Source organism: Garra rufa, chromosome 18 (genome assembly GCF_049309525.1).
Source record: "Garra rufa chromosome 18, GarRuf1.0, whole genome shotgun sequence".
Taxonomy (NCBI): domain Eukaryota; kingdom Metazoa; phylum Chordata; class Actinopteri; order Cypriniformes; family Cyprinidae; genus Garra; species Garra rufa.
Window position 1 is genome coordinate 25,427,696 of NC_133378.1, and position 20,998 is coordinate 25,448,693.

At 35.4% G+C, this 20,998-nt stretch overlaps 1 protein-coding gene across 1 annotated transcript in view; it reads right to left on the reverse strand.

The window, feature by feature from the left end:
• Nucleotides 1-20,998, reverse strand: part of LOC141290580 (membrane-associated guanylate kinase, WW and PDZ domain-containing protein 3-like) — a 169,092-nt gene that overhangs the window by 49,257 nt on the left and 98,837 nt on the right. The window contains exons 4-5 of the mRNA XM_073822698.1: nucleotides 11,801-12,007; nucleotides 11,437-11,449 (exon numbers count right to left, since the gene is read on the reverse strand). Of these exons, the coding sequence (XP_073678799.1) occupies nucleotides 11,437-11,449; nucleotides 11,801-12,007 (220 nt within the window). The remainder of the gene's footprint in view (nucleotides 1-11,436; nucleotides 11,450-11,800; nucleotides 12,008-20,998) is intronic.

Genomic DNA, 20,998 nt, shown 5'->3' on the forward strand with positions numbered 1-20,998 from the left:
GTGTTCTGTGAGTGGAAAGAGCAAAAAGCCAGTGAGACTTTGAGAAAGAGGAGGGAAGAACACACAGGAATGGGGAGTAATACATACTTTAACTCTCTCTAGCACTGCAGAACGAACTTTCCAAGCTTCTCAAGAGACGAAGAAAAACAGGGAGAGAGAAACAGAGAGGGAGACAACAGGAGCCACTGGATTTGCATGCCAGCACTGATGTTCAGAGAGCCGCCTCTCGGGCAGGGCCAGAGCCAGACAACATTTCCGTGAAGCTGATGTGTGTCAAATACACACATGTGTGTGTGAGTGAGACAGACAGTCTGCTTGCGCATCGGAACACAGGCGGAGATAGTATGAAAGGGTGAAAATGTAGCACTCAAAAGTTCCATCCTTCAGTTAAAAGAGCCAATCGTCTTTTTGTTTACTGTAGTGTGCACATGTTTCTGTAGCCAGACTCTTATGATGAAACTACTGTAGTCACGGGGTTGATTCCCAGGAAACATCACTTAATGATAAAACAAATAGGCTATAAAAATTTGTTTATGTATACATAAACATAATTTTATATACAAACCACTTTTCTTTCAGCAAGGATGTATAAAATTCATCAAAATATATTTATTAATTTGAAAAAGAAATATATTTTAAATAAATGCTGTTCTTTTGTTTTTGTTTTTTTTAAATAAAGAATGTAAAAATGTATTATGATTTCCACAGAAATCAAGCAGCACAACTGTTTTCATCACTGATAAGACATATTTCTTGAGCACCAAATCAGCATCTTTGAATCATTTGTGAAGGATCATGACACTGAAAATTCAGGAATAAATTAAATTAGAAAAAAATGTTAAATGTACACTACCAGTCAAAAGTTTTTGAATGGTAAGATTTCTAAAGAATAGGCTATATGTCGAACGTCACCTGACCAACCCCGGAAAACAGGTCTCATTGCTTCCGCTTGTCGGAGAACGTGTTAATAGCCGTAATAAATAATGGCAATATCGACGGACTTTTAAGGTAATCAGTTAAACAAGTCAGCTGTTTATTGTGGACGTTTCATTCAATATTTATATATAAATGTTAGTGAAAAGAATAAAAATTTAAAACTTTTATATATCAATCCACATATGTGATGGACATTGGTTATGATCATTTTTAGTGTCTACTTTGAATGAATCTTGAGTAAATCATGTTCATATTTAAAGAGGGATATGCAAAACGCGTGAACCGGAAGCAACGAGACCTGTTTAGCAGAAAACGGAAGCCTGTTGGGCATAACCCCTATTCTCTTCTGCTCACCAAGCCTGCATTTCTTTGATCCAAAACACAGCAGTGATGTTGAGAAATATTTTTACTATTTAAAAGAACTGCTTTCTATTTGAATATAATGTAAAATGTCATTTATTCCAGTGATCAAAGCTAAATTTTTGCATCATTACTCCAGTCTTCAGTGTCACATGATCCTTCAGAATTTGCTATTTAAGAAACATTATTATTAATGTTATTATTGTTATCAAAAGCTTGAAACTAATACTTTTGTTTAGTAAGGATGCTTTCAATTGATCAAAAGCGATGATACAGATATTTGTAACATTACAAAAGATTTCTATTACAGATAAATGCTGTTCTTTTGAACTTTCTATTCATCAAAGAAGCAAGTCAGAATATTAGAATGATTTCTAAAGAATAATGTGACTGGAGTAATGATGCTAAAAATTCAGCATTAAAAAGGTTGAAGTCAGTGATATTTGAATTTTTTTTTAAATGAATTAATACTTTTGTTCAGCAAGGATATATTAAACTGATCAAAAATATATTTATTAATTGGGGGAAAACATCTATTTTAAATAAACACTGTTCTTTTGATCTTTCTATTCATTAAAGAATCCTGTAAAAAATTATTATTGTTTCCACCAAAACATTAAACAGCACACACAAAAAAAAAAAAAAAAAAATTTCTTGAACACCAAATCATCATATTAAAATTATTTCTGAAGGATCATGACACTGAAAATCCAGGAATTATTTGAAAAATAGTTTTATATAACAAACCACCATTCGAAAGTTGAGGTCAATAAGATTTTTTTTTTTTTTAAATTAATACTTTTATTCAGCAAGGATGTATTAAATTGATCAAAAATACATTTATTAACTGGAATATATATTATATTAACTGGAATATATATTATATATATATAAAATAATGCTGTTCTTTTGATCTTTCTACTCAATAAAGAATCCTGAAAATATTATTTTAAAAAAATATCAAGCAGCACAACTGTTTTAGTCATTGATAAGAAGAAATATTTTTAATCATCAAATAATCATATTAGAATGATTTATGATGGATCATGTGACACTAAAAATTCAGGAATAAATTGCTTGGAAAAAATTTATGCAATTTTATATACAAACCAAAAAAAAGTTAGGGGTCAGATAAGACGTTTAATTTTAGTTTTTTAGTAATTAGTACTTTTATTCAGCAAGAATGTATTAAATTGATCAAAAAATACATTTATAAATTAGGAAAAAAATATTTTAAATAAATGCTGTTCTTTAGATCTCTCTATTCATTCAATCATGTTAAAAAAATAATGATAAGAAGAAATGTTTCTTAAGCACCAAATCATCATATTAGAACAATTTCAGAAGGATCAAGTGACACTGAAAATTTTGAAATAACAGGAATAAAAAATTATTAAAAGAATTAAATGTAATAATGTTTGATGTTTTTAATATATTTTGATCAAATGGAAGCATACAAGACTTTCAAAAACATAAATAATATAATAACATAAATAAAAAATCTTACCAACCACCAAACTTTTAAATGGTAATGTAGATTTATTTGTGTGTGTACAAAACATGTAAATGCAAATTTAAAATAAGGGTAAAAAAGGGTATGTTTACTCTAAAATTGTAATAATAAAGTAGTAATAATATTAATAATATTTAATAATAATAATATTGCTGTGAAATAATTATCGAAACAGTTTTGGAGTTTTTTATTTCTCTAAATTAAAAACAGATAAAAGCTGTACTTGTATACAGTAAATATTAAACACATAAAATAGCTAAATATACAGTGCCTTGCGAAATTATTCATACCCCTTCATTTTTTTCACATTTTGTTATGTTGCTGCCTTATGTTAAACTACTTTTAATTACTTTTTTCCCACATCAATCTACACTCCCTACTCCATAATGGCAAAGCAAAAAATAGTTTAACATTTGTGCAAATTTATTAAAAATAAAAAAACTGAAAAGATCCCGTTGCAAAAGTATTCATACCCTTTTCTGGGACACTCGAAATTTAGCTCAGGAGCATTCATATTGCTTCTAGATGTTACTACACTTCGAGTGGAGTTAAACTGTGGCAAATTCATTTGAATGAGTATGATTTAGAGAGGCACACACCTCTCAGAAAAGATCTAACAGCTGAAAATGCATATCAGAGCAAAAACCAAGTCCTGAGGTCAAGATAATTGCCTGTAGAGCTCAGTGACAGACTTGCGTTAAGGCAATGATCTAGGGAAGAGTTCAGAAATAAATCTGCTGCATTGAAGGTTCACAGAAGCATTATCCATAATGGAAGACGACTGGAACAACTAGGGCTCTAGAAAATGTCTGTCAGCCCCCATCCAAGCTGACAGAGCTTGAGAGGTGAAAAGGTGAGGCAAAGAATGGCAGATAATTGCCAAATGCAGATGTGCAAAGCTTGTCACATCATACCCCAAAAGACTTGAGGCCGTGAAGGTGCTTCAACTATGTACTGAGTTAAGGGTATGAATACTTATGCAATGTACTTATTTCAGTGTTTTATTTTTAATACATTTGTTATGGCGTATGAAGTGTAAACTGATGTGGGGAAAAACTAATTTAAAGCAGTTTAACAAAATGCTGCAACAAAACAAAATGTGACAAAAATGAAGGGGTAGGAATACTTTTGCAAGGCACTGTACATAAAAAAACCATAGCCTAGCTGCCAGAGGGATGAAAACCTGCCTGTGTTTATGTATTCGTCAGGGTGTGTAGATATACTGGTTATACAGCACATGTCTACAAGAGGTGAGGTGATGGAAAAAGTATATATATTTCCATGAAAAGGCTTGATATGATTTTGCTGACACATTCATGATTGCGGCCCATTCATCGGAATGATCCGAGTCTGCTGCTGGGACGCATGTGTGGCAGATGAATCAGCACTTGTTGTTCCTGTGCCGTAACCATGGCGGCACCATTCATGACACAGGCAGAAACGTAAGCCCCAGCATTCAAAGGCAAATATCATAAGAAGCCTTTCACGCTTGTGGCCGAATGGAGAAAGAAGCTGAACTCGATGATAAACAGAAAGCAGAATGTGGTGAACATTATTTAAAAAAAAAGTAGGAAATACTTGTGTGTTCAGAAAATGGTGTACAGACGGGAACAGATGAACACAATGTGTTGCAGATTGAGTGTTGAAAGCACGAAATGTTGTGCTACGGTGAAACCTAACGGTGAAGGTTTGCTATGGAAAAACACCCATAACATTTGAGCCTTTCCACACCGTTGTATCAGTGACAGACTATAACGAGTGTATATTAAGTAGTCCGAAGCTCTGTCTATCACATCTGGACATAAGCATGTAAACGCAAGCATTAGAACCCACTGCAAAGGCAAATCTAGCCATTTTAGTGATGCGAATTTGATCAATAAAAAACCACAAATGCACTTATGGGTTGCAAAATCGTCTCAGTTTGCACTTGGCAAATTCGGTTAGATACTGTTGCCATTTGCATCTCGTCCTTACAGTTGTGCCAGAGGGTTTACAAAGCTGTATCCAATCATAATAGAGGACAGCTGTGAGGCATCTTGTCCAACTGGAGACGAACACGGCCAACAAAGCCTCCCTCGGTGCATTCAGAAACCTCTTTTGGCCCTAGTGTTGAAAAAATTCTAATTTCCTCCAGCGACCCTCTGAAAAATAGCTCATGTTTATTGAGGTTTTTGTGAGGTGTGTGCTACATAGATTTTGAAACTTAAAGCCCAAATAAACTCTTTTCACATTATTAATCTCGAATAAAAGTCAGACTATTTTAAAGCTATCTATTCTGAAGGGGCGAATGGCAAAAGGAAGCTGGATATTGTGGGATAGGATATCAGTTCCCATGGTGATCAATCATACTAACACAAACAGAACAGTAGAGGTAACTGCAGTGGGTTAATGCGCTGTGAATCTAATATTTTTTTGGCAGGTTCTTCCCCAAGCTCACTATCGCTGCATGTGAATAATCTGAAGGTGTTCGCTGTTCCGTATCCCATTGATTTATGGGAGAGAAAACTTGCTGTGCAGGGAGCATCAGTATATCCTATCTACTTTCGGCATGGTGCAGCTGAACCCCAACCGAGCTCCCCAGAAGTCTTCTTCCCAAAAACTCAAACCTAAGAAAAAATACTGCTGTGCGAAGTGGGTTAAAATCAAGAGCTAGAAATCTCAAAAAAGGCATGCATTTTAATACTCATCTCATTTATTAGCTATTTCTCAGGCTATATTGTGGATTTTCAGTATGCTGGAGTGATATGAGGGCTGGGCTATGCATGGCTGCTCTCCGTTCCAATGAAATCACAAATTAAATTCAAAATGTATATATTTATACACACACACACACACACACACACACACACTAAAGTTAAAATGTTTTGGGGTGGTATGATTTAAAATGTTTTTCAAAGAAGTCCCTTATTCTCACCAAGGACGCATTTATTTGATCAAACTACGGTTGAAACTGAAATACTGTGAAATATTATTGCAATTTTACATTTATTTAATTTTATTTAATAGGTTTACATTTACTTATTAATTCTAATAGTCTTTAGTGTCACATGATCCTTCAGGAATCATTCTAATATGCTGGTGCTCAAGAAACATTTCTTAACATATCATAGTTGAAAATAGTTGTGTTAATATTTTTGTGCAGGATTCTTGGGTGAATAGAAAGTTCAAAAGAACAGCATTTATTTAAAATAGATTTAGTTTTTTGTAACAATGTAGTCTTTACTGTAATTTTTAAAGGGTCATCGGTCATCATTTTCCACAAGTTGATATGATTGAGTCTTAATGAAAAGTCTACAACATGCTTTGGTTAAAAATTTCTCAACGGTACACTCAAAATAAAGGTGCTTCACAATGCCGTAGAAGGACCTTTTTGTCTAAATGGTTCTATAAAGAACCTTTAATATCTGAAGAACCTTTCTGTTTCACAAAAGGTTCTTTGTGGCGAAAGAAGATTCTTCAGATTATAAAAAGGTAAAAAAGGAGATGGTTCTTTAAAGAACCTTTGAATGAATGGTTCTTTGTGGAACCAAAAATGGTTCTTCTATCGCATCGCTGTGAAAAACTCTTTAAAGCACCTTTATTTTTAAGAGTGTAGTGTAAAAACAAAAAAAAGAGTAAAAACTCTTTTTACCTTACCAAAATCAGCTCTGCAAAAATCAACCCATTCTGGTGGATGTTTCTTTAAATGCTAAATGTGAGGTTATTTGACACATTGTTTACAAGCTGTTATATTGACGTCTTTCCGCAGTTGTAACACTGGTTAATTGATTACATGAGATAGGATACGGATTTCAGTAAGTAATTCTCTTTCTTTTAACATACCTTTGGATGTTCATTCACGTTTATTTCATGCTGAAACTGGTATTAAAGCGGAGAAACTGATCAGTTCCTGTGCACTTCACGCTGCCGCTTTAAAATGAGGCACTACAACGATCTGTCAGTCCACATTAAACAGTGTCAAAGTGGCATTTATTGTTTGAATATTGTAATAAAATGGACAGAATTCAAATCAGAGACTTTGTTTTATATCAAAAGTAAAGCACAAAGCTTATTGTAATTTATTGGAGTGTATTGGGAGGTGCGCTACAATGTTCCATTCATTAACTGAAAACAGGCTAGACTAATTGATTCTTGGGATTTAAAAGAAAAGTTTACTTCCAGAACAAAAATGTACAGATAATTTACTCACCCCCAAGATGTTCATGTCTTTCTTTCGTCATTCATAAGGAAATTATGTTTCTTGGGGAAGACATTTCAGAAATGTTCTCCATATGTTCCCGCGAGTTTGAACTTCCAAAATGCAGTTTAAATGCAGTTTCAAAGGGCTCTAAACAATCCCAGCCGACGGAAGAAAGGTCTTATCTAGCAAAACGATTGGTTATTTTCAGTTTACAGTTTATATACTTTTTTAGATTTTAAAATCTTGCTAATTACTTAAAAGCCCTCAATGGTTTAGCTCCTCAATACTTGAGCGAGCTCCTATCACATTATAGTCCCTCACGTCCGCTGCGTTCTCAAAATTCTGGCAATTTGATAATACCTAGAATACCAAAATCAACTACGGGCGGCAGATCATTTTCTTATCTAGCGCCTAAACTCTGGAACAATCTACCTAACACTGTTCGGGAGGCAGACACACTCTGTCAGTTTAAATCTAGACACATCTCTTTAACCTGGCTTACACATAAAAACATTAACACATTCCTATAATTCAAATCCGTTAAAGGATTGTTAGGCTGCATTAATTAGGTCAACCAGAACCGAAAACACCTCCCATAACATCTGATGCACTCGTTGCATCGTAAAAAGAATAGCATCTACGCTAATATTAGTCTGTTTCATTCTTATTCCGAGGTCACCATAGCCACCAGACCCAGCCTGTATCCAGATCAGATGGTCACTGCAGTCCCCCGGATCCAGTCCGTACCCAGCTTAGATCATGGATCACCACCTGGAGATGACTTCAATAGCCGTGGATGTCAACCAGATGAGCTCCAGAGACAGATCATCAATGAAGACCTCGCCAACCTAGACGGCCATCGGTGCTACACCACGGGATCCTGATGAGTTCTCTACAATCAGACATTGGTACAAACTGCTGGTTTGGTCTGGCCAGAGGAGAACTGGTCCCCCGACTGAGCCTGGTTTTTCCCAAGGTTTTTTTCTCCATGTCTGTCACCTGTGGAGTTTTGGTTCCTTGCCGCTGTCGCCTCTGGCTTGCTTAGTTGGGGACACTTTCCAGCGATATCGTATACTATTTGAACTGAACTGGATGATAATATCACTGAATTCATTGATGAACTGCCTTTAACTGAAAACTGATAACTGATTATCTACAATAATGCGTTACTTACACACATATTGTTCTGTTTAAATTAGGGGTGGGCATAGATTAATTTTTTTAATCTAGATTAATCTAGATTAAATCTTGGAATTAATCTAGATTAATCTAGATTAAAATGGCTGATTTGAATTCTGCTGAAGGCATTCAGAATATGTGTGCTACCCAAATAATGACTAAACATGTTACACCGTACTTTTATTTTGACAGGTTGCCGTGAAGTTTCTGTTTATACAGTATGACATGATGCGAGTTTTCTCAAATGAAACGGTATAAGTGACACTCACAGCAGTTTTGGAGATTGAGTTTATCTGTTCATGTGAGATGCAAATGCCAAAAATTACCGGGAGCGTCACGTGTGTTTCAGTATGCGTGTAGTAAAAGCGCGTCTCCACCATTCATAGTATAATGAATTTCATACATACAGCTAGGCAAACGGAACATACCGGATTCATATTAAAACGGTCTTTTTGCATTTCAGTTTTCACAGACACTAGTCCATATCGCGATTTGAATTAAGTGACAGACCATATTTGATTTATGAATCCAAAAAACGACGAATTTACGTGGCATTTCGCGCTATAGTAGATTCGGTTTTTATGAATGGAGGACGACGTGATCCCGTCTGTGTTTTGGCGGAGGAGACATAAACGCGCGACCATATTCTATAGTCTTTGGTATACATCCGCGTTAAACTATCAAGGTGAAAGTCATCATAGCTTGCGTAGTTTAGAACCAGCTCCCAATCCAAATTTGAGAATAGATTAACGGCGATATTTTTTTTATCGCCCGATAAAAGTCTCAAGTTAACGCAGCACGTTAACGCCGATAACGGCCCACCACTAGTTTAAATACTGTGCAGTTGCTTTGACACAATCTGTATTGTTAAAAGCGCTTTATAAATAAAGGTGACTTGACTTGACTTTTTAACCTCAAATGCTTGTCTTTAGGGCTGGGCGATATGACTCGTAAGTATCGCAATGTCGATGTCAACAGTCAGGGTCCAGACGATTATCGATATTATCGAGGGGGGGGGGGGGGGGGTAAACCTAGTAAGTAGTACCTTTGCAACGACGTAGGACGATTTTGAACTTGGAAATGATTTGTACATTTTTGTTCTGGAAGTGAACTTCTCCTTTAAGAATCAATTAAATAAAAATAAGAAACAATTAATTTAAGTTACATTTTAAAAACTTTAAAAATATATATATTACATTTAAACAGCTACAGCGACATCAACCCAGCCCTAGGTGGGTGGTGGCAGGAGTGTACATTAGGGTGGCAGCGGGTTGGCTCATATGTAGTTATTAATGTAGAACCAAAATGACTGTAATAGTCTAATAATAAGCCTGAGGTATCTTTTTAATGAGAAGGTAGAAGACAGAGTGCAGGGGCTGGTACACAACAGTCAGATACAGGTAGCGGCACAGCAGTTACTCTGTGGTGTGCTGAGACACTTTTATGCCTCACAGCAAACAGCAGCCTCTTTAACATGCTCATTACTTGAAGTGATACCAGCCATAAGCTCGTTCATTCTGAGCTCAATATAGTCTATTTATGCCACTGGATAATCACTGAAAAAAAACTCTGACTGACTGTGCATTTGGCCTACTTTAAAAGCTCAACTACAGCTCAAGTTTCAGAAGCAGCTTAGATAGTTTATGACTCCTGGAGCCTTTCAGTGGTTATAAAGGCTCACAATGCAAAGCATGGCTCTAGCATCAAAATCACGTTTGATTATGAGGTATAACGTATGGATGCACTTTATTGGACTTCAAAATCACAACACTCATTCACCGCCATTATAAAGCCTGGAAGAGCCAGGACATTTTTTAATATAACTCCAACTGTATCCAATTGAGCATTACATTATAGCTTGTTAAGGGCAAGCCTTCCTGACAAGCTGGTCCTGACGCAATCAACAGAGGATAAGTGACTTCCTGCGTGATAGGAAGCAGCATGTGTGGAAAGCAATACACTAGTCACACCATCCTTTAGCACCACAGGGCTCCACAATACTATTCCCTATTTATACAACTGGCTGCACATCCAAGGACCCCTCTTGTAAAGCTCTTCATATTGCTCTCACAGGGAACACAATCAAATCTGCCCATAACAACTTAAGCTCTATTGACAGCATCTGTGCCCTCCTGTCAATCATCCCAGAAAGTGAAGTCGCACAGCTTGCAAAAACGAAGGAAAAACACATTTACAGTAATACACTTACAATGAAAGCCTGGCAGGCAAGCTGCCAACACAGTGATTCACACGGTGGGTGAAACTTCGAAACAAGCATGCCAAACTATAAGCTAGTCATAATGGGAAGTAGTTACAGTACACTTAAAACATTCTTTTGCAAAAGTAGCTAGCTACACATATAAAAATACATAAATGTTACTATACAAATACATTAATAGATTCTCTTTTAAATCTCTTTTAAATAGATAAACATTTATTTTATTAATATATAGATATTAAAAATATTAGCATATAATTCATATATGTGAACCTGGACCAAAAAAAAAAACAGTCATAAGGGTCAATTTTTTTGAAACTGAGATATATATATCTGAAAGCTAAATAAATAAGATGAAAGCTAAATACATTTTCATTAATGGTTTGTTAGGATATTTGAAAATCTGAAATCTGAGAGTGCAAAAAAATTAAGAAAATTGCTTTAAAGATTGTCCAATTGAAGTTCTTAGCAATGCATATTACTAATCAATTAAGTATTGATATATTTATGGTAAGAAATTTACAAAATATCTTCATGAAACATGATCTATACTTTTGGCATAAAAGAAAAATCGATAATTTTGACCCATACAATGTATTTTTGGCTATTGCTACAAATATACCTGTGCTACTTATGGCTGGCTTTGTGGTCCAGAGTCACATATAAGTATATAAAATACATATAAAAACTAATTATGATTGATCATTTCATCTGATAATTTTAACTGAACTAACTCATGGGGTGATAAACCCCATATATCTCACATAATTGTGAGATATAAACTTGCAATTGTGTGAAAAGTCAGAATTGTGAAATAAAAAGTTGCAATTACCTTTTATATTGTTTTTTTAGGACAGAAACAGAAAAACAGAATTACAAACACAAAATCGCTAGGTATAAATGTAAAACTTAAAAAGTTGCAAGTTATCTTGCAATTCTGGGGTTATATCTTGCCACTCTGAGTTTATATCTCACAAGAAAAACAAGTCTGAATTGTGAGGAGTTTTTTTTCTTGGTGGAAACAGACTTCTATATTAAGTTGATATGTACCTCTGGTACCCATCTGGTTCCCAAAAACCCCATTAACTAAATATTTTGCTACAAAAATGCAATAAATGAATCAATTAATTTACATCAACTGTCCAAATGAAGCAATTACCTACAATTAAGGCTTATTATGTTATTGAACAATAGATAGAAGTTTGGCTAACAGTAATTACCTAATCACTTACTGGCCATGTCTGCAAATATATATCTAACATTTTAACTCTTCTGAGTTGCATTTGTACAATATTGATTTTTTTTTAAGTCTTCCATATAACGTATATTAGGCCAAATTCACACTACAGTACAATTCAACAACGACATACATTACTTTCACTCAATCTTGTTAAACACGCATTCCTAGTCTCACCTGTGAGCCCATTGACCATGGGTGGCCTCTCATCATCCTCCTCTTCCTCAGGAGCTGCGCTGTCCTTTCTATCCATTTTGCTGACAGATGTGGTGCGTTTGCGTTGGACCTCTGCATCAAACTCCTCATCAAACAGAACCTGGTCTACAAGATCAGGCTGCACTGGACTGGGCTCTGCAGGAGGCTTTGGAGTGCCATAGTAATTACCTATAAAAAAAACAAAGATACTGTAAAAAGGAAAAACTTTTTACATTCTGCATTTAAACTTAAAATATTACATTTGAGGAAATTACTAAACTTAGAATTGCCAAATACAAACTTAGAATTGCAAGTTACAAACTCACAACTGACCCTATGCGAAGGGTTATTGTTGCAATGTCTGACAAGCCATGGTGCTCTCATGCCACACATCATGTTCTCACACATGAAAAATACATCGCGGAGCAAAGAAGAAACTGACAATGCCAAACAGACCAGACAGCAGGTTACTTTAGGTATTAAAAACAATCTCTGCTTTAAAATGTTGTCTTTTTTATGAAACTCAAACAATAAATACTGTTTTGTGGCTCTTTAATGTGTTGTTACAGATTGCTGTAGCTCCTCAGCTCAAGCGGCGCATGAACCAATAATTAAGTTATTATTTGAAACTTTTGTCTTAGAATTGTTAACACCTAATTCCAAGTTCATGACTTGCAATTGTGAGAAATTGTGAAATAAGTCACAATTACTTTTTTTTAATTCTAGGATGGAAACAGAAGACAGATATAAGAGACATTAACTCGAAATTGTTAGATGTAAACTTGGAATTACAAAAATAAATAAATAAATAGCTGAATTGTGAGTTTTTTTATTTTATATTATATTACATTATATATATACACACATATTTATATATATATATATATTTTTTTTTTTTGTGGCAGAAACAGACTTCCATATTAAGTTGATATGTATCTCTGATAACTAAATAATTATTGTATTAGAATTTTAATTAAGATGTTTAATTAAGATTAAGATGGTTGACACTACCAGTCAAAAGTTTTTGAACAGTAAGATTTTTTATGTTTTTTTTTAAGAGGTTTCTTCCGCTCACCAAGCCTGCATTTATTTGATCACAAGTACAGCAAAAGCAGTACAATTTTGAAATATTTTTGCAATTTAAAACAACTGTTTTCTATTTGAATATATTTTAAAATGGAATTTATTCCTGTGATTTCAAAGCTACATTTTTAGCATCATTACTCCAGTTTTCAGTGTCACATGATGCTTCAGAAATCATTCTAATGTTCTGATTTGCTGCTCAAAAAACATTATTATTATCGTGTTGAAAACAGCTGAGTAGAATTTTTTTTCAGGTTTCTTTGATAAATAGAAAGTTCAGAAGAACAGCATTTATCTGAAATAGAAATCTTTTGTAATATCAAAATGTCTTTATCATCACTTTTGATCAATTTAAAACATACTTGCTAAATAAAAAGTATTAATTTCTAGAATTTCTTTCCCTGACTCCAAGCTTTTGAATGGTATAGTGTATAATGTTACAAAAGCTTGTTATTTCAGATAAATGCTGATCTTTTTATTCATCAAAGAATCCTGGGGAAAAAATTTACTCAGCTGTTTAAATAATGCTAATAATAATAATAATAATAATACAAATCAGCATATTAAAATGATTTCTAAAGGATCATGTGACTGGGGCAATGATGCTGAAAATTTAGCTTTGATCACAGTAATAAGTTACATTTAAAAAAATATATTTAAATAGAAAACAGTTATTATAAATAGTAAAAATATTTCAACATTTTATTTTTTTGCTGTACTTTGGATCAAATAAATGCAGGCTTGGTGATCAGAAGAGACTTCTTTAAAAAACATTTAAAATCTTACTGTTCAAAAACTTTTGACTAGTAGTGTAACTAAGTTTACATACTTCTAAGGCTTATTGGAGCCCCTTGGAAGTTGCATGAGGCCCTCTAGTGGGCCCCGGGTCCCTGTTTGTGAACCACTGTGCTTGACCAAAGCCGAAGGTATTTCTACCATAATTTTCCCAAACATATTTAATCCGTAGGAGTTTTAGAGGGTGCTCCAATAGTTCTGCGTTTTCGAGGCTTGTCCGGTCGCTGATTTTGCAGAACAGAAACTGTAACGACACCGAACCCGCAATATATCCTGCTGCCTGACGATTTTCAGTAAGGCTATAAGTCTTGTTTGTTGTTTGTCAACACAGCAGCTCGACTCCCTGCAGCGCTCCTCTGGAGCAAGACGCAGCACTCTGGCACTTTATTGTTATTTATTGGCAACAGTCCTCCACTAGAGATTAAGACTAGCTGTGTGGCGGCGTCTACTTCCTAGAGAGGCAGGAGGTCTATCTTAGAAGGTTTACTGTCCCGTCTCATCTGGATAAACTTCTTGGGGTGAGAATGGTATCAGTACAACATATGGGAAACTACACTTGCTGACCTACTTTGTCGACGATTCACAAAAACATCTGCTGCAGAGCTAAAAGGGAGGATGAGACAATAAAGAACAATATTGATTCATTTGTCACCATTGAGATTTGAGAAGATGTGACAACAGTTTGCTATCACAATCTACTCCATCTTACAACTGCTGTCACATTATAGACACGTAAGACATGAAACTGAAGAAGAGAGTTATTGCTTTAAACATACCACAGATCGTTTTAACTGCTTGTAAGATGGCAAATGAAAACAGTGACAGGCGCTTTTTCTTTGAAATAATAAAATGATACCCCTTCATGAAATTGCCGGCTGACTGCAGCCTTAAGCGCACCACTCTAAAGACTTCATTAAGCTTATTTACACTCTCGTTTGACATGTTGCATCATTAGTCTTCACTATGTGAAACACGAAAATAAATATGGCTTTGAAAACTCATTACACAGAGTTCGCTTTTATGCAATCCTAAAAAGAAACTGTTAATTTGAATTAATTACGTCTTTATTGCATTAATAATTCACTTACATCTGTGCGTGATGATATTACAGAGAATGCCTAACAGTGGATTTGTCTATGCAAACCTATTAATTAGATTCTTAACTTTAAAGTGACGATAAGGGAAGGAGAGACTTCACATTAAATGATGAATTTGAAGAATAAATATCTGTAAATGGTGGGGGTCTAAATGTCCAAAAGAAATTTTTGTTTTAAAAAAAAAATGTTAAATATAATATTAATAATTTAGATTTTTTTTCATTAAGGCTGTGTTTATTTGATTAAAAATACAGAAAAAAACTGTAATATTGTGAAATAATATTGCAAATTTAAAATAGTGGTTTTATATTTTAATACACTTTAAAATAGAATTTATTCCTGTGATGCAAAGCTGAATTTTCATCATCATTACTCCAGTCTTGAGTGTCACATGATCCTTCAGAAATCATTCTATTATGCTGATTTATTACTTTTATTGTCAATGATGAAAACAGTTGTGCTGCTTAATATTTTTGGGAACAAATGAATAAAATGTTAAAAAGAACCTCATTTTTTTTTATTCTTTTCTGACAATATATGTTTAACATCCTTTGTGAATCAAAGTATTAATTTCTTAAAAAAAAAGAAAAATAATTAAAATTTACTGTCCCCTAAACTTTTAAATTGTAGTAGTTTACATATTACATATATTGTTACAAAATATTTCTATTTTAAATCAATTCTGTTCTTTTTAACTTTATTTATTTAGGACTATTGAGTAATGATTCTGAAAATTCAGGATTGCGTCACATGAATAAATTACATGTTTTAATATATTTACATAGAAAATAGTTATTTTACGTTGAAATGATATTTCATTTATTTTATTTTCATCAAATAATCTCCAAAAAACGTTTGACAAATTTAATGCATTCTTGCGATGTAATTCCAGTATTTTTGTTTACTTAACTATTTCCACAAAAATACGAAGCAGCACAACTGTTTTCAACATTGTGTAATAATAAGAAATGTTTTTGAGCACCAAATCAGTATATTAGATTCATTTCTGAGGGATCATGTGAGTAATGGCCTTCACAGGAATATATTATATTAAAAACAGACTTATAATAATATTTCACAATAATACATTTTTTATTGTACTATTAATCAAATATATGCAGCCTTGGTGATATTGTGTCCAAACACATTCAAAACCCTAAAAGTTCCAGCTTATTTCAAGTTTAAATTAGACTCTGAATCACAGATCTTCAATATTGGCTCAGACTTTTGGACCCTACTGTATTTAATGGAAACATGTTATCTCTCGAGCCTGCAACATAATAACTATCCTCCAATCACTTGCCGTGGACTTCACGTGGCTGCACAGCAGATGGACAGTGCTTTAACAGAAGTGTGCTCTGTAACAGCCGTTATCATCTCCATCAACAGGCGCTAGGCCATGCATGAAATAAACCTGCTTACTCCAAACAGTTCTGCTGAGTGTCCTTTCCAGATTTCATAAATGCATAGAAATCTGTGTGACTGGAATAACTGAAGTCTCCAAAACGCACTTAAAGAACACACTTATGCAAAATCTATCCCAGCTAATGCTTTAAACTATAAAAGGAAGCCTATTACTGACACATTACTATAACATTAAAGTTGACATATTATGAAAATAGGACTTTTTCTATGTTTAAGTGCTATAATCGGGTCCCCAGTGCATCTACAAAAACCCAGGAAATGTAAAAAGGACAAAACGTAACATAGAAAGTGGATCTTATTATAATATGACCGCCCTTAATCTGCACGTCTCCACCCACAGTGTTGCCATTTTGTTTTCGCAACCGACAATGGTGTACCAGTTCTAACACCATGGCAAAACTTAGAGCAAAGCATGCACAGATGAACACAGAACACTATTTAGAGTCCCAGCTTCAGAGGAGACAAGAGCGCAGTGGATTTATTAATTTATTTACTGTATAATGCCACGCTGCTGCCACACAGATCTAATATAAACATGTGATTTCTTTCCCAGCTGTTTACCTTCACAAACATAACCGACTGTTTTTATAACTCCTGTGTGTTTTCAACATAAACTTGTGTGTATTTGATAGTTTAAGCGCAATAAGACATGAAAGAGAACTTAGTTTAGTACTCACATGCTGCTTTCTGTGCACATTTCTCGGATGTGTGCGCACAGAAAACCCTATATCAGAAGTTTAAACTACACTAAAACGCGTGATTTCAGTGCGATAGACATGATAATCAAAACCAGACAGATGTTTTTTTAAGTATCTCAGCTGTAAAGGCAGAGCTTTTACTGAAAATAGGTATTTTCAAAATAACATAATAAATTATCTATGGGGTATTTTGAACTGAAACACAGACGCATTCTGGGGACACCTGAGACTTATATTACATATTGTAAAAAGGGGCATAATAGGTCTCCTTTAAAGGTTACAATTAACGACGGAGTCCTACGTGTTTTTCCGGAAATGTCTTGATTATACCTGAGCACGGAGCACAGTAGAAAGTGTAATCAAATCATGGCCATAATCATGCCATGTCACAGCCTCTAGGGTCCCCTGTCGAACAGTGGCCACAGCATGATGGATCGCTCATAAACAGCGCACTGCGTCATCCTTGATTAACGGCCACAAAAAAACACAGCAAGGAGGAGGGAGGGTCGTCCACCGGGGTCTGTGATGATATTTGTTAGCATTAATCTGTGGGAGACGGCTAGGCGCTGTCAGAGAAAATGTGATGATTTGAAACCATCTTCCTTTCACCACTGCACGCTGAATGGCATACAGGAGGAAAGAGAGACGGGCTGATAGCAGGTAGTTATTTAACATTTGAGTGTTTCATGTCAAATAAATAACACCGTGCCGGCTCCCGCGTCCCCGATGAACTGATGGAGGATGACAATTCACCCATGACGATCAACGAGCGCAACAAATACAGACTTGCCACTGAAATTTTCCCTGAATGATGTTTACTTTCTCTCATGTACCCACACACAGTCTCACACCCTTAAACCTAAATGAAATGCGAGTTGACTCATTTATAACCTTTACCCTCTTGGGCCAAGTTGCAGTGAAATTTAAACATCACTGCACCAGAAATACAAATCAAAACCTGCAGTTTAGTCAGCATCTAAGCATTTTCTGCACAGAATTTTCAGTGTGCACTAAAGCAAGAACCCCAAATATGATGTACAATGCTAGATGCTTTGGTTTGTGGTCAGCTTTCAGTTTTACAATGTAATATGCTGAAAGAAAAGTTTGTCTCATTTGGGAAATGCACTTCAAAGCCCTGTTTCTTCATGTGGGACACTGAGCAGACTGCTCAAGTATGGACAGATGGAAAACCGTATCGCCAAAAGCCTTTTGGATCCTATTGTGGGATGTCGGGGATATTGTTGTGGGCAGTGGGGATGCTGTTGGTTCAATGCTCTTGATTCTGCATCAACACAAACAGAAGAGGCCACTTGCACTCGTTCAGAGATGAGAAGGGCTCTCAAGCATTTCTATGGACATCATTAGAGATAAACTCATCCTGAGGAGGGATCTAGATCAGTGGTTTTCAACCAGAGTTCCTCAGGAAATGGCCGAAGGGTCCTCAAGATGACTAAAATGATTTAAAATAACAAAACAAGCACTAAAATAAATATAATATTACAAGCAGTAAATTCTTCCCATGTACCTGTACAACAGGATGCCCATTTTCCACAAGTTAGTAAGATTTTTTAGGGTCTTCATGAAATGTCTAACACACTTTGGTTAAAATTCCTCAATTGTTTTGTAAAACAACACCTTTTTGACCTTGTCAAAAACAGCTCTGTTCACAGCGAGCTGTTTCGGTGCATGACTCTTTAAATGATAATGAGCTACTGCTCACCCTGCCCCTCTCTTCCATTTTTTTGTGTATTCTGTTGCACATTACCATCAAAAACAAAAGCGTTCTCAGTGGCTCTGATGTCGGGAGAAAATGAAGACTGGTATGTTCACATTTTACATCTAAAATACAAAACACCTGAATTTTTACGACATATTGTTGTCGCTAGAGCTGCTCGAGCACAGAGAAAAAGGAGGACAGCGTACAACTGGCTGAGGGGAGAAATATGCTAATACGGGACAGTCCATCTGCAATTGTGGTCAAAACAGCTTGATAATTGAGACTGTTTAGGTTTTTTGGAGATTAAAAAAGGAGTTTATGGATTTGTATCATTGTAGGGTGGTTGTGTCCACACAGTGCTAAGACACATAACTCCATGAGTACTTTTGTAATGAATTTGCAATCTTCAGGTTATGCTAAGCTCAAACAATTCCAACCATAAATCCTTATCCATTAAATCTTGAACAACTGGAAAGTCCTAGAGCTTTGGAGTCAAAAAGGTTGAGAACCACTGATCTAAATGATCCCTCCAGGAACATGCCAGAGAGAAAGGGTGATTGCCGTAACTGTCGTCATCACTCAATTCTCACGGAATTGTGGGTGGACGTGTTTTGCTTTATAAACATTGTCTACCTGTGTCACTCTGAGGTGGCCGTCCTTCAATATTCGACATTGAAGCAATCATTAGAAAGGCAAGGACACACGCAGGAGACTTCCCTCAAGGGATTCAAATTCAAGTTCTCATTATTTTTAATCACTTTTGTAAGACGTCGACCCAGTGAAGCATTCAAACAGGACACAGAGTTTACACCATAAAACTCGGGCATAACCAGTTACCATTGATTACATCATGCTCCGGGCATGTTGAAAAACCGCTCAATTATTTCCTTGGCCTGAAAACGGCAAAACTCAACTCAGGAGAAACAAAATTGCTCTCTACTGCATACAGACAACATTATCTTTAGCTTGGAGTGCGCTCTTCAGCATGGCCCTAAATTGCGACCCTGGACCACAAAATCAGTCTTAGGTAGCACGTGTATATTTGTAGTAACAGCTTTTCAAATAGTGTATCTTGGCCAAATATTGTCCTATCATAATTAAAAATTAATAGAAAGCTTATTTATTCAGCTTTCAGATGATGTATAAATCTCAATTAAAAAAAATTGACCCTTACGACTGGTTTTGTGGTCCAGGGTCACAATTTATACAAGTTTAGAAAACTTGTGTATGTTGAATGCCATTGTAAAGGACATTAAAAAGCTTGATGACATATTATGTTATATTAATTATATTATATTGTATGATATCCTAAATCTACAGTTCAAAAAAGGAGTAACACAACAGACCAACAAATGAATAAATTGTCCAACAGGTACATGGGAAGCATATTCTGAGCTGAACTACAAACAAGTCCACTTGTCTCAACATTTATGGGCTCAATAAATCATGCTGGTTTCAGGCATCAAATCCTTGTGCAGCATGTAGCGACTTTCTTGCCAGATGTCACGGGAAGACAAGAAATCACTAACCAGAATTGGTGAGTGTGAAATTATCCTTCAAGCTAAAATCCCAAGAGTCAAGATATTTCATGTAGATGGAAAGGCCCCAGTAAAAGTCACCCACTGTGACATCCACGTCGGACAGATTTACTTCTACACCCTGGAAACTACAACGCAACCTTCCCATTAAAAAAAAGGGCACTTAGTGACTCATCGAGGGATCATTAACCAAACCCACCTCCTTCCCACACGGCCAAAGGCTAGGACTTTGCCAAGCATTTATTGGGTTTATCGGTGAGGAACTCACTGGCTTTGAGGCTGCGACAATAATAACTCAGACCTTGAGATCCTTTAGGCATGTTACAGAGACGCTATGAATCACGCAAGGTGAACGCCCTCTGCGCTGAACTATTTCAAGTCAGCAGAGGAGGTATATGCCAAACAAAAGAGTATGCAGTGCAAACATCCAGCACACTTGTCTTCCTTAATTAACATAAAAACATGGTGAGTCAGCAACCGATGCTGCAACTACACAGTAATGTAGCCCACATTAATTTTTCGCTACGGTAATCTACAGACTTTGAAAGCAATACTTTAAAAGTGAAGCAAACCAATGTTCAACATCAACTGAGATGACCTAGTTACAAAGCTTGTATTGAGATTCCACTTTCTTCTTTTTCATCTGCAATTAATTCAGCTCGAAAGCTATACAGGCTCCATCCTAACTTTGTTTTGTAGATCATTTTTAGCCTTAAAGGGATAGTTCACAATTACTGACCCTCATGCCGTTACAAACTCTTAGACCTTTGTTCATTCTCAGAACACAAATTAAGATATATTTTTGATAAAGTCCAAAAGCTTTCTGA